General features: G+C 33.7%; 1 protein-coding gene across 1 annotated transcript in view; it reads left to right on the top strand.

Annotated features, from left to right (window-relative positions):
• Window positions 1–13,973, top strand: part of LOC148955774 (kelch-like protein 5) — a 101,154-nt gene that overhangs the window by 51,147 nt on the left and 36,034 nt on the right. Inside the window, 5 exon segments of the mRNA XM_089107907.1 lie at window positions 1,095–1,337; window positions 4,378–4,522; window positions 7,380–7,592; window positions 9,121–9,292; window positions 12,005–12,061. Coding sequence (XP_088964033.1) covers window positions 1,095–1,337; window positions 4,378–4,522; window positions 7,380–7,592; window positions 9,121–9,292; window positions 12,005–12,061 — 830 coding nt within the window.

Raw genomic sequence — 13,973 nt, 5'->3', positions numbered from 1 at the left:
ATGTGAAGGGCTAATATGTACTAGGTTTTGAGGCGTTTTTGAGGAGGGGTCCCTCAATACAAGAACTCGCCTAAAACCCTCTTCCCAGACATAACCGAGTAAGGGGAATAAGCAACAGTGGGTGTAGAAAATATAGCTTGCTTTTATTGACCAAGGTGTCAAATCCAACAGCTCAAACGTGAACTTACATCAACTTTTATGAAATCTAAAATAAATTTACTAAAACACATATAAATACACAAAAAGTATGGTTGCCTCTGGCGTGGGCCAATCAAAAGGATGAAATCCAAGTTTCTATGAAGTAATTTGTTATTGTTGTTCCTTGTATAATTTTTTCTTTCTCTCCTTTTTAAATTTCTTTTTGCTGAATTCCTCACTTATTTTCGAAAAAAGATCTTCTCAGTAATACTTTTTGTTTGTTCTTTCCTGTTCGAAATTTCATGGAGTCCCGTAGTGCCCTAGAACCTGTAATCTTGTTATTTTAGCAAATAAAAAAAAAAAGAAATAAGAAATAACAAAAGAAGCTGTATAAACCAAGGGATAGACATTTATGAGACTGGTGTTATTTATAATTACAAATGCTTAATGCACTGTTCTCTTTCAGGGATGAGGGAATCAACCCTTCAAAATGTTTCCTTGAGGGAGTTTGTGAGAAAAGTATATTTTTTTCCCTCCAAATATTGTTCAGTTTTAAGCTTACTGATTGCTTTTGTTTTCCAAAGGGGGAACAATGCCGAGTCTACACACTTCCCCTGTTGCAGTTCATATTTATTGGCCTCTATAAAAAAATAGTGTAGAGAATATTTAGCTACATTTTGAAAAATGGATTACATGATTTTTATTTAATTTTTTTTAAGGATCTTGCGGATTCGAAAAATATTCTCCAAGACTTGACACTTGGACTCACCTTGGTGTAATAAATGGACGTCGATTTTTGTTTGGTGCAGCTGCTATGGACCACAAAATCCGAGTCTACACACTTCCCCTGTAGCAGTTCATATTTATGTACCTCTATCAAGAAAATAGTGTAATGAATATTTAGCTACATTTTGAAAAATAGATTACACGATTTTTATTTAATTTTTTTTTTTAAGGATCTTGCGGATTCGAAAAATATTCTCCAAGACTTGACAATTGGACTCACCTTGGTGTAATAAATGGACGTCGATTATTGTTTGGTGCAGCTGCTATGGACCACAAAATCTTTGTCGTTGGAGGTCGTGACGGTTTAAAGACCCTCGCGTCAATGGAAAGTTTTGACCCCAAACTTGGTACTTGGACAATTTTATCCCCAATGACAACACATCGCCATGGATTAGGAGTTGCTATTCTTGGTGGTATGTTTTAAGTTGACTTTATTCCTTGTTTATTGAAGTACCAAGGACATCATAAGTTTTTTGATCCGTGGACCCATTTTTGGTCTATTCATACCGAAAAATTTCTATGAATTTCATTTCGGTAGCTTCGAAATTATGAAGCGTTTAGGGCAATACCACATTTTCGTGAGCGTTGCCACGTTGAACTGTAGAAATAAACAAGCAAAACTAATTATTGAAATTTGAAAGCGCTTTTCGTCCGTAAAAATTCAAATATTATATATCTGTTGATTCCCAAATACGACTACACGACCATCAAATTCTATGACCTCGATTCTACGACCATCAAAGGAAAGCTTCGCTTTCTTAAACTTTGATGCCATATGTTTTAGCTTATCTTATTCTGATTTTTCATCCATTTTTTTTCTCTTTTTCTTTTCTACCTAAGGCCTCTAGTCACCGAAAACTGCATAAATGCCTGGACTATCATTGTCACTAAAAAATTAATTTTAGCTTTTTTCCAATCCAAATATGTTTGTGTAAATTTCCCAATTTTTAACCAATTCAAAAAATCCGATTTATATTCACTTTCCTTCGTACTTTAAGGGTATGATTGTAAGTTTGACTTTAAGATCGTGAATTTTTTTTTTCCAATGGCTATCAAGTTCAAAAGTATTTTCTTCAACTCTTCTAGTTGAAGAATTATGAGCACTAATGGATCGATATCCATGCTATGAGTAATGGCATCAAATATACAAGCTATTACAAAGTGCAATAATGTTAAGACTTTGTGAAATTATAAATGATGAAGTTATATTTATGTTAAGGGATTCTTCTGGAGACTTTTTAACTTTTAGATACAGTTTTGGTAAGTCTTGTTGATATTATTATGTGATATTTTTTGCAATATTTTTGGATTTCTCCTTTTCTTTCTCAACATTTATCACTCGTTGAGAACCCAATTGAGTGATGAACTATCACATTGAATTGTGCAAAATATCAGAAAGGTACAAATGCAGCTGGAAAGGAAATAAATAAAAGAAAAGTAAAACAAAAAAAAGTAAGATTTATAAAGAAAAAGACCAAAATATAGGCAACAATGTATAGAACAAAAAAATAGAATCTAAATAAAAGGAAAAAAATAGAATCCAAAAACAAAGTAAAGAAAGCGGTAGTAGGTGAAATACACAATGAAAAAAGAAAATAAGGCTTAAAATGAAGTAGATAAGAGGAGTTCATAAAGATGTAACTTAAGAAATGCTAGGTTTGGATGTGAAGATATTTTGTAATATCTTTGTATTTATGCTTTTCCGGTTTTTGTTTTGTCATTTACAGTGATCCCTGGGTAAATTAGGTTATTCGTTAACCTAGAGGCTAACAAGCTAATAGCCACGTGTGCACTTGTGACAATACAGATGATACTTACAGTTTTTAAATTGTAGAGAAGTTTTGACTGTAGTAGATCTCAAAAGTATATAAATTGTGTGTATTTGTATCATTGGACGATCCGTGTCATCTTTTTTGTACTTGTATTGTGTACTTGTATTTTACCTCCCCCACGGACAAGCTTTGCTTTTTAGGGGAGGAAGTAATAATTTTTTATTGATATGTTTTTTTTTTCATTAAATCTTTCTTTCTTTACGTGTAGGCTTTTGAATTGTGTGTATATGTATCCGCGTCGAATTTTGCAAGAAGTCCATAGAAGTTCGTCAAATAAAAATTTACCTAGTGCTTACAGTTCACTGGTCTGAGAGAATACGGAATACGTTGTTTAAAGCGAGGACAAAACAACTCTTGATAAGCAAGAAGATTTGTAATTGCAGCTATTGAGGGCACATTACTCGAATAAAGGAAAGAAAGCTGCCTTTTTATATCTGGACGTGAAACTGGCTGATCTGAGAAAAGTGGTAGGCTGAGGAACCCACTTGGTCCCTCCCTAGAAAAGGAGATTGCTACGGCATGCAGATGAGTGAGGCCCAGTATTGTCGCTGGCTCGGGATTGTGTAACTCGGGGGACAATTGCTGTTGCCTTTTGTGCCTTAACTTGTTGGAAGAATTAAATCTTACTAGTTATTTTTGTGTTTACATATCATTTTCTTAATTATTTATATTCTTAAGCTCAGTTATGGCTGCTGGATGTACTGTGCTGCTATGTCCACACATAAGTCGCTTTTATGTTCCCACCCCATTAAAGTTTATTGCGAGATCAACAAAAATTCTATGAGTTTTGGAGTTCGATTCCAGTTCCACTATTATACTGGTATATGAATCTGTTATTTGGTCGTAAATTGAATTCAATGGTAAGCAGGGTGTGCGATGGAGCGTTTTGTGTTATGAATACCTCATACTTTCATCTTTATTATGATGAAATTTCAATTTTTCAGGGTAGCAGGAATTTTTTTATCTTTTCTTCACATTTGGAAATACGAGCGTCATTTTTCAGGGTTGTTCTTAATAATTTCAAGTTTGTTTAAAAATAATTTTGGAAGGTGTTCATCAGACCAACATTACGAGGAGCCCTCCACTCTTCCCTGTGTACTGGTATATTTTATAATATGTTCTTTCTGTAGTATTGCGACAGTTGCTTTCTAATAAGACAATGCCAAAAAAAAAGATGCATAGATAGTAAGCTACGAAAAAAAGACGTCTATATGCTTATCATATTTATTTGATTAATTCGCCCAGGCCGATTACAGTGAAAAATGTGTTGATCTTATGATTTTGGGCGTGTGCAGAAATTTTCAAGACGGAAGTAGGAAAAGGATGGAAGAATCTTTTTTACCCCCCCCCCCTCCCCACTCTATTGCATGTTACTGAGATTATTTTTTGTATATTTTTGCCTTTAATGCCTATCCCCTCGCCCTCATTGTGAAATCTTAAACATTAAACCTTTGGATACAAGTTTAGCCGTTATGCGTTTATTAAAGTTCAAAGTCGTAAGTGACAACTTCAGTGTAACTTGGAACATTGTTAAATGTATACCAATAAAATGATATGTGAAAGACACACTAATTGACTAAACAATACTAGGAGTTTTACTTTGTACTTCTTCCCGTTACAGGTCCTCTGTATGCTGTGGGTGGCCATGACGGGTGGAGCTTTCTGAATACTGTTGAGAGATGGGACCCTATGTCGAAGCAATGGAATCTAGTTGCTCCAATGAACTCGCCCAGATCAACTGCAGGAGTTGCTGTTTTAAATGGAAAGTAAGGATACCTGCCTTCATTTCTTAAGCTAGGTTCAGAAGGAATTTCACCTAGTTTTAGCCCGCTGAAAAGAAGTTTTTTTGACAATTATTCAGTTCCCTGCTGTTTTTCAATCAGACTCGAAAAAAACGATTTTTTCCTTGAAAAATTGGGTTTAAATAAATATCTAAATAAATAAAAGCTTGCTATTAATAATAAATAAAATCATTATCTCTTTTTGAATTGGATAAAATTGTATTATTCTTTATAAAAATATACATTTTATTAATAATATAGAATATTACATAAATAATTAATAAATATAAATAAATCAATGCAGAAATGCACTTAAATTTAAGCTTCTTTTTGGCAATACCTACTGTTCGCATTTTCTAAAATAGATGTTTAAAAGAGTTTTTAATTATGAGGTTTATGAAAATTCTTTAAGAGATCTTCAATGAATCTTACTCTCAATGAGACATACCGGACGAATTCATGTGGCAAAGCTGCTTGGTCCTAATCGCTTGACAAAGATTTGCCGTCTTCTGTCGCAATTCCACTCAAGTTGTAAATTTGTATCCTAGCATTTTTATTTTTATTTTTTTTTTTTTTTTACGGTGAAATATGTCAACCTTTCTTTTGATACGTATTCTTCCTGAGGATACGCAATTGTATCTCCACTTTTAGAAACTCGGACACTTTTCTAAACTTTTTGACTGTTGTGATTAGAATAGTTATCTTGAATTTTCTATCCAGTTTCAAGTGAGACTATGGAGACAAAAGCGATATTTAAGGGGCTGCGGAAGGGGCTGTAAGGTAGAGTGCTTGGCAGTTTTTGAGCTAAGAATAAGTGCATTCAAAATTAATACTCATATCAAGCCTTTTTATGCCATCAAACAGTTCGTGGTAACGAACTGTAAGTAAGGAGCGACTCGGCTCAATGGTAACCGAAACTCTAGAAAACGGGTTTTCGATACCAATAGATACATCAAAAGAATCAGATTTCAATGCTGAATCCAAATATATAACTTTCATTAAGTTTAGTTCGACCCATCAAAAGTTACGCGTCTGAGAAAATTTGGCTGATTTTCGAAAAAGGGGGAAACACCCCCTAAAAGCTATAGAATCTTAATGGAAATCACACCATCAGATTCAGCGTATCAGAGAACCCTACTGTAGAAGTTTCAAGCTTCTATATGCAAAAATGCGGAATTTTGTATTTTTTGCCAGAAGAAAGATCACGGATGCGTGTTTATTTGTTTATTTGTTTTTTCTTTGTTGTTTTTTTCCCAGGGGTGATCGTATCGACCCAATGGTCCTAGAATATCGTGGGAGGACTCATTGGAACGGAAATTAAAAGTTCTAGTGCGCTCTTTAAGTGACCAAAAATGGAGGACAACTAGGCCCCCGCCCACGCTCATTTTTTTCCCAACGGCACCTTAAAAAATTTTTGAGAGCGCCATTTGGTTAAGTTGGTTACAAAATTTTATAAGTTGTTCCTTTAGTTGTAATTAATTCCCAACAGTCCCCGGGGGGGGGGGGCTGAAAGTTATTAACTTTACCTCATTGTATAAGAAAGTATGGGTTATTATGTAGTATACATACGTTTTCCGGGGGGATTTTTTCTGGGAGTTTGGAGGTGGATGGATCAGGGGTTATTTGGGAAGATCTTTACATGAAGGAAGTTTTAATTTGGGAATGGAACATACTATGAAGGGGGCTCCGGATTTCCCAGCATTATTTTAAAAAAAAATCAGAAATTAAATATAAAAAAAACAAGTTTTCCAACTGAAAATAAGGAGTAACATCAAAACTTAAAACGAACAGAAAATATTACGTGTGTGATTGGGTTCACCCTCTAGTCAATACCTCGCTCCTTAAGCCAGAGATTTTTTAGTACTTTCATAAGAGCTGTTTATTCTAAATAACGGCCTTTGTGATTAAGGGGTCATTTTGAAAGAATTGGAACAAAATTTGAACTTTAGCTTAAAAACGAGGTATTGACTAGGGGGCGAGCCCCCTAATATACGTATTAAAAATATATGAATATAGAAGTTCGTTACGTAAGTTAATTCGTAAGTTACGTATATTTATTACTAATAAAAACGTTCGTAAATAAAATTAAACAAGTTTCGAGAAAGCCATTTAACCAAATAAAAGTAAAATTAATATGCAAATTTTGTTTTAATTATTCATGTACGATGAGCGAAAATCAAAACCTGTATTAATTCAAAAACGTTCAAAAATTAAATAAAAAAAAACAAGTTTTTTTAACTGAAAGTAAGGAACGACTTTAAAACCTAAAGCGAACAGAATTATTCCGTATAGGAAAGGGGCTGTCCTCTCCTAAACGCCTCACTTTTTACGCTAAAGTTTGACTTTCTCACAATTCTTTATTTTTTTTAAACAATAAAAAACTTTAGCGTAAAGAGCGAGGCGTTGAGGAGGGGACATCCCCTTTCATACACGGAATAATTTCTGTTCGTTTTAAGTTTTAAAGTCGTTCCTTACTTTCAGTTAAAAAAACTTGTTTTTTTTTATTTAATCTTAATTAGGTCTGTAAGTTAGATTCATCAGTTCCGAATAATTTTATTTCTGGACTTGTAAAAGTAATGGCTATTGCAGTTTGATCTCATCCAATTTCATGCTTGTGAATTCATTGTTGTAATGAACTTTGTTGTTTGGGCAAAAATGGGCAATTCTGTTGGGCAATGCCGTGAGTCTGTGGAGCCTATGGTTAAAGAAATTCCCAAGGAACATCTGAATTTCAGATGCCAGGTGAGGCGGATGTGAAAAAAGCTATATATTTATAAGTAATGAGCTAATCTAAAGAGATCGTGCCACTCTTTCCACCAATAATGTTTACTCTTCTTTTCAGGTTATATGCAGTCGGAGGTCGGGATAGCAGCTCTTGTTTAAAAACAGTGGAATGTTATGACCCACATACCGACCGATGGACTATGATTACTCCAATGAACAAACGTCGTGGAAGGGTTGGTGTTGGGGTTATGAATAACTGTCTGTATGCATTTGGTGGTCACGATGCTCCTGGAACCATTCCAGCTTCTACTCCATATGATTGTATTGAAAGGTTAGTTGAAGATGCATGTTACCGATCGGAGGGGGGAGGGGTATATAGCTATTTACTGTTTACTTAGATTAATGCAAGGTCTGTATATTTGGGCATCAAATTATATTTAGGGTTGTCTGGTCTTAACAAAAACCGAAGCTCACTGGTCATCGCCAGTATAAAACACAATTGAATTTCCCACAATATGTGATATCAACATCAAAATAATTATGGATGAATCCAACCTTAAACGAACTCAAAACTGCATCTATGTATATATATATTTTATTGTTTAACGTGTTTGTGTAACGTTTAACGTATTATTTAACATTTAACGCATATATTGTTTGGCGTGAGTCTATCCAAATCCCCTGTTTCGTACTATGAAATTGAACTCTGAGCTTGGAGACAAAATTATTTTGAAAGAATCCGGTTTATATTTTAAAGAGTTTGGTATCCTGAAGGGAAATTGATTAAATTTGAGGTCCTGATACTTTACTACTTCCCAGATAAGTTAAATATTGACATAATATATAAATATATGTAACTTGTATTATCGTCTATATATGTTATATAGTTATAACTTATGTAATGTACAATTTATAATGTATAAAAATAAGTTAAAAATTGACTTTTCTGGGAAAAATCAATTCTGATAGTTCTTCTAATAAATAATAAATACCCGGGGATAAAAATCAACTGAGAAAATAATTATAGTAACCATTTTAATCTTTAAAATTTCATTTAAATGGAATTGCACCATCCTGAAACAAATTTAGGTGTAAACTGTCTTCGCACAAAAAAAATCCAACAATCTAGTGAAAGTCCATGCAATTTAAATTATTTTATCCCATGCTATTTTGGTATTAATAAGGTCATGTGATGATGTAAGAGCGCGTTATTAAAAAATAGTGAATAGTTAATATGATTAAAGCTGGGCTATTCATTTCACCCTTTTCCCTAATCGGTCCCCAGATGGTCCTTGAATAGGCGAATTTGCCTTGTTTTTATTTAGGTGATTTGAGTTTATATGTGAATTATGGGTAAGGAACAGGGAACTACATGATAGAAATATTAAGATAACGACTGGTGCTTAAAGATGAATAATACAGCGTTGAAAACATTTCAAAAGGCAGTATGCCATCGACTGTTTACTTCAGGCACGCCATTTGGTATTGAGTCCATGCTTATCGATAATTGGCCAAAAGGTCTCAGACAAGAGAAATGATTCCAGGCTAGACCATAAACCTTGTGCCTCTTCCTCTTCCCCAAACTTATGTGTTTATGGGGTGATACTTATTCTTTTAAGTCTTCTCAAGTTTTGCTGTTTCTTTTTGACATTTATAAGTAAGGATAACATCAATAATAATCATTTATACTTTGCTTTTGTAGTTCTTATAAGGAGAAGGTTAATAAAGTCCTGTGAAAGGACCCTTTTTTATATATAGTTTGCACTTGTTCCTCTAATTCTCCTTCTTAGACAGCATTTAAGCCTTCAACGTATTGATTATCTTTAGTCATGATTGCTTAGTCTTTGATTGTCTTTCAGGTATGATCCAATCACAGACTCTTGGACAGTAGTGGCAACAATGTCCATCGGCCGAGATGGTGCCGGAGTCTGTGCTCTTGGTGACAAAATTTACATTGTTAGTGGGCATGATGGTACACAGTGTCTCAACCTAGTGGAAACATTTGATCCTGCAACAAATACTGTTGAACAGGTTTGCCTTTCTTTTTTGTACAGACATTAACTTGATTTAAGGCTCCTTCCAAGTTGGGGGCGGCGTAGAGAGTCGCAACTCTGCTCCCCCAGGCTGACATGTCTACTACTGAATATGGTGCCTCGTTGTCAATGATTTTAGCTATCTTCTGAAGTTTGTTGAGGGCCATACTTCCACCTTGTCCGGGATCTGACCCTCAGATAGGACCAGCCATGAGCTAACCTAATGATTTTCTTAGCTGACATCCTATATTTCCGTTAGATGGCATCAGATACCGTGTTTATGCTATGAGGTCTAAGTTCAGGTTAGGACAGATAAGGACAAGGTTAAGGTTGTAATCTCTAATTAGCCATTGCTTAAGTGAGTGGGTAATTTCAATCAAGCTGTATCGAAGCTTCAAGGCTCCGTGAAAGTTTTATTGTATCAAACAACTCTAGGATAACCTTAGAATATTAAAATACTATCATAATAATTACAAAAGATGGGTTAATGTATCTCGTACTTATTAACATATGTGCCTTGTGTTAAGTTTATTCAGACTAACAAATTATTATAAGCTCAATAATATTCATTAGATTATTGTTTAAAAGAATTGGGAGAATCGTATTTCGGTAAACTCCATTATTTCACCAAATTTGGACAGAATTAATTCGGCCAAAAGCTAGCCAAAGATTCTACGTAAATATTTTGGTAGCTACTTTTAGGCATTTTAACCATTAATTTTGATCATTTTCGAAAATGAAAGACTTTTTGAATATTATAAACCTTGAATTTACGGCTGGAAGTTCAAAAAGATTTGTGATTCAATGCAGATTTTATTTAATTAAACCTTAAATGCAATTAAATTTTGCTTAAATTTTCCTTGGAAATAGGTCTATGGTAATTTTTCATAGGAAGGCAATCTATTTTTGGCATTGTAAGTTCAAAATGAATATGAATATGCATTATAAAGAACACAACACATAATCTACACTATATATACATAATGTATATATACATAGTATATACTATGTATATATTCATTTACACTATATATACATAATGTATATATACATAGTATACACTATGTGTATATACTATGTATACATAGTATATACATAATGTACACAAAAGAGCACAGTGTCTAAAACTCTCGGGAAGATTTTATTCTACAGTAAATACTGTTGAACAGTTAAGGGTTCCTCTTCTGTAAGGACTAAGCAAGGATATTCCTTTTTTTGTAAGAGGCCATCCCATGGACATAAGTAATGGATGTTACCCCTATTTATCTTCTTTGCTTAGCTCTTGGTGATGGACTTCCCTCCCCCCACTATTCTGAAAGTCACCTGATCTTCCTTGCAGAATATAAGTTCTCCAGATTCACCTGTGGGTAAAAGGCCGTCTCAAGTCCATTCTTTGCGAAGTATAAGGACAAATAGGGAATTAAATAATAGATTGTAAGGGGATAGTGTTTATCTTATGGACATAAGCTATAATTCGCCTTCAGTTTTTATGTGGGCTTAATACAGTGTTGCTATTAATAAATGCTTAATACAGAGCTTAATTAATTAGTGGCTTAATACAGGGCTGTTGTTCATAAATGCTTAATACAGTGCTTAATTAGTTAGTGGGCTTAATACAGGGCTGTTATTCATAAATGCTTGATACAGGGCTTAATTAATTAGTGCGCTTAATACAGGCTGTTATTCATAAATGTGTTCAGTACACAGAAAAAGTAAATTTTTATAATATCCCACAGTTTAGTATATTGTTTAAAGGGACTTTTTGTGGATTTAGTATTGGACATTGGCGGGTGTGAAATTCATCAAGTATGAGTAAAGCTTCGGCTATTGGTTATAGCGATAGGTGTGACCTCGGCAAGTTTTACAAGCGAGATCAAGTTAGTATTTGCTGTCGTTATGTTGGGATCGAGTACGAAAATGTCTAATTTTCTGTTCTGAATGATTTCCCAAAGACTAACAAAAGTAAAATAAAAATATTAACAAGAACTTTAGAAAAATTTTTAATCTCCAATACAATCCTATAGAAATCTCAAATGCATTAAAAAGTAAAAGTAATGCCTTTTTTTCGTTTAACATTCAAAGCTCTCATTTGCGGAATTGATTTTTATAAATTTTTAACTTTGTGTAAGTTTTATTTTCTAGAAAAAAGTGGTGTTCACTTTGCGTGAAATTTTAGGCAACATTGTTACGTAACTAAATGGAAACAGAGCCAATGAAGGATGCTTATTTCAGTTGTCACTTGAATGAAATTGTTGCATTTTGTTCGTTTTTCAATCAGTGGAATAAGCCTTTTAACACGCTATGTGTTACAAGTGGGATTTTGGGACCCACTTGTTAATTTAAAAAAAATGACTTGACAACTGTGTCAAACTCAGTTTTCTGTTGTGTTTCTGTAACACAACTGTATTTTTGTCAAACGCAGTTGTCGAGAATTCATAAAAATATTCAGCCAAAGGCCATTTGTAAAATCGTCCGTAGATTTCTCAACAGTTAGCCAGTAGATCAGACGAAATCTTGTAGATCTACTGAACATTCTGTGAATGGGTAGCGTATTTGTAGGAGTAACTTACGTAACACTACCCCTAATTTTAATTTACACCAACATTATCACATGTGCAGCTGATGACCGTGATGTGCTCCTATGGCGATTTCAGTTATTGTTCTTACAGTAAAGATGCCATCTTACGGTGTGAATATTTTCTCTTTACAGGTGGCTCCTCTTCTCCAACCACGTGCTGGAGCCTGCGTTGTAGCTATAAGACCATATTAGATGACGAAGTTTATCGTATCTATTCTCAGATGTTAGTCTCAAGTCTGATCTCGCTGCTTATTTTATATTTAGAAATCAGATGGTTAATGGTTGAATTCGATTATGTCTACTTTGTAAAAAAGGTCTTTTATTTTTAACTAGTTGATATATAAAAGAGAAATATTCTATTACGTTTTGTTGAATTTATTTCAACTAATGCCCACTTAATCCTTTGCGCAACGTCGCTATTTGTAACATGAACATGGATATAGTTGTTTACGTGTAACTACAGATACGTTTTAAAGTTTCGGAGTTATATTTTAGAATATTACCCTTTTACTAATAGCTCCACACATTGAGTAAAACGTTAGTCTGATTAGCTTTAATGATCTGCAGTAATAATGATGGTAGCTAATTGTTTAGTATTTGTTTTCAATTATGGTTTTATTAGTAAAGATTCTCAAAATAGTTAATATCAACGATCAGGATAGATCAATATGCAAGAGAACTGATATTAAAATCATCCACGTAAGTAAACGAGGTCATTAAATAAATAATAGCTCATTAAAAAAAAATAGTTTGGGGAGTTTTAGTCTTTTCAGCTTTAAGGGCTTGTCAGTATTTATGAGGACCTCTTTTTGCGGTGGCGGTGGCAGCTGCAACCTAGTAAGAGTCTCGCAATACAACAAATAAATGCCACAACTAGTACAAGCCACATCATAGAACGTCACGAACGTGTTAAAAGTTTATGTGACGCCACCGTATTCTTTGGATTTATACGACCATACTAGAAGACGAAGTTTTTAGTATCTATTCTAAGAAGTTTTTGTCAGAACTCAGCTTTCCGCTGGTTAGGTTCATTTAAGTTTATTTTAGGTTCAATTTACTTGTACAAAAATTGCCTTTCTTTCTATTGGCTCAAAAATTTAAAGAGTGGATCCAATCATTTTTATAGTTAACTTAACTATTATCATTCTGTATTGTGCTGGGAGTAAGGCTGGTAATTTGACTTCAGAAGAGACGGAAATGAATTTCGCGGGTTCTTTTGTACATTTTGTGTTAACCTTGTCTCCAAGGACGTATCCAGGATTTTTTTTTCAGGGGGGGGGGGGGGGGTTACAAAAAACTTACAAAAATACGCATGAAACATTATTTTCGTGCATTCTTGTTATTGTTTTGTTAGTGGGACAAAATTTCAGGGGGGACCCCGGCGTCCCCCTACTGGATATGGCTTTGCTTGTCTCTGATTCTAAGATATACGATGAAATATTGATTTCTTTTGGACATCTATTATTTACTATATTTAACAGAGCACATGGGTGCGAAATGTGAGAATTTTAAGGGAGATGGCGGTGTCGGATAAATTCGTATTATTTGTAGTTTTAGGAAGGGCGATGTTCCAAAAAGGTATATTGAATAGCTCCTAGTTTCTAAGTATGGTCCTAAAAGTTAATATAGTTAAAATACAAGGAATCGAAAAGATATGTCTAACAGATAGTGAATGGGATTTAAAGTAAAATGTAACTTAATTAGACATAAAGTTAATCTCTTTAGAATTCCTATTTTATGTATGTTATAGTTTTCTATAATATACACAAAACTTTATTTATATGGTTATTTATGAACCTTGTATTTAAAGTTAATTACACAGTTTTATATTTTCAACGAATTAATTTCAATTTTATATTCTAATTTTAATTGAATGCTCTGCTTATTCAAAACGCTTAGAAATATAAAATAGAAGTTGGTTTATAGTTTGATCTCCATTCTTTTTACTTCATCCTTTTTTGCTTTAAGGGTTTGTTAATATTTTTGGCTGTATCGTTTCATTAGTTCTTAGTTTCAAAATATTGTATAGATAGCTAAAACTGTTGAAATTATTGAATCTAATCATCTTGTTGACGTGATTTTACTCAGTATGCAAACGGAT

Source organism: Artemia sp. Qi Xiang Cuo, chromosome 2, assembly GCF_049724085.1.
Source record: "Artemia sp. Qi Xiang Cuo chromosome 2, ASM4972408v1, whole genome shotgun sequence".
In the NCBI taxonomy this organism is placed as follows: domain Eukaryota; kingdom Metazoa; phylum Arthropoda; class Branchiopoda; order Anostraca; family Artemiidae; genus Artemia; species Artemia sp. Qi Xiang Cuo.
This window is presented reverse-complemented; position numbering and strand designations above follow the sequence as displayed.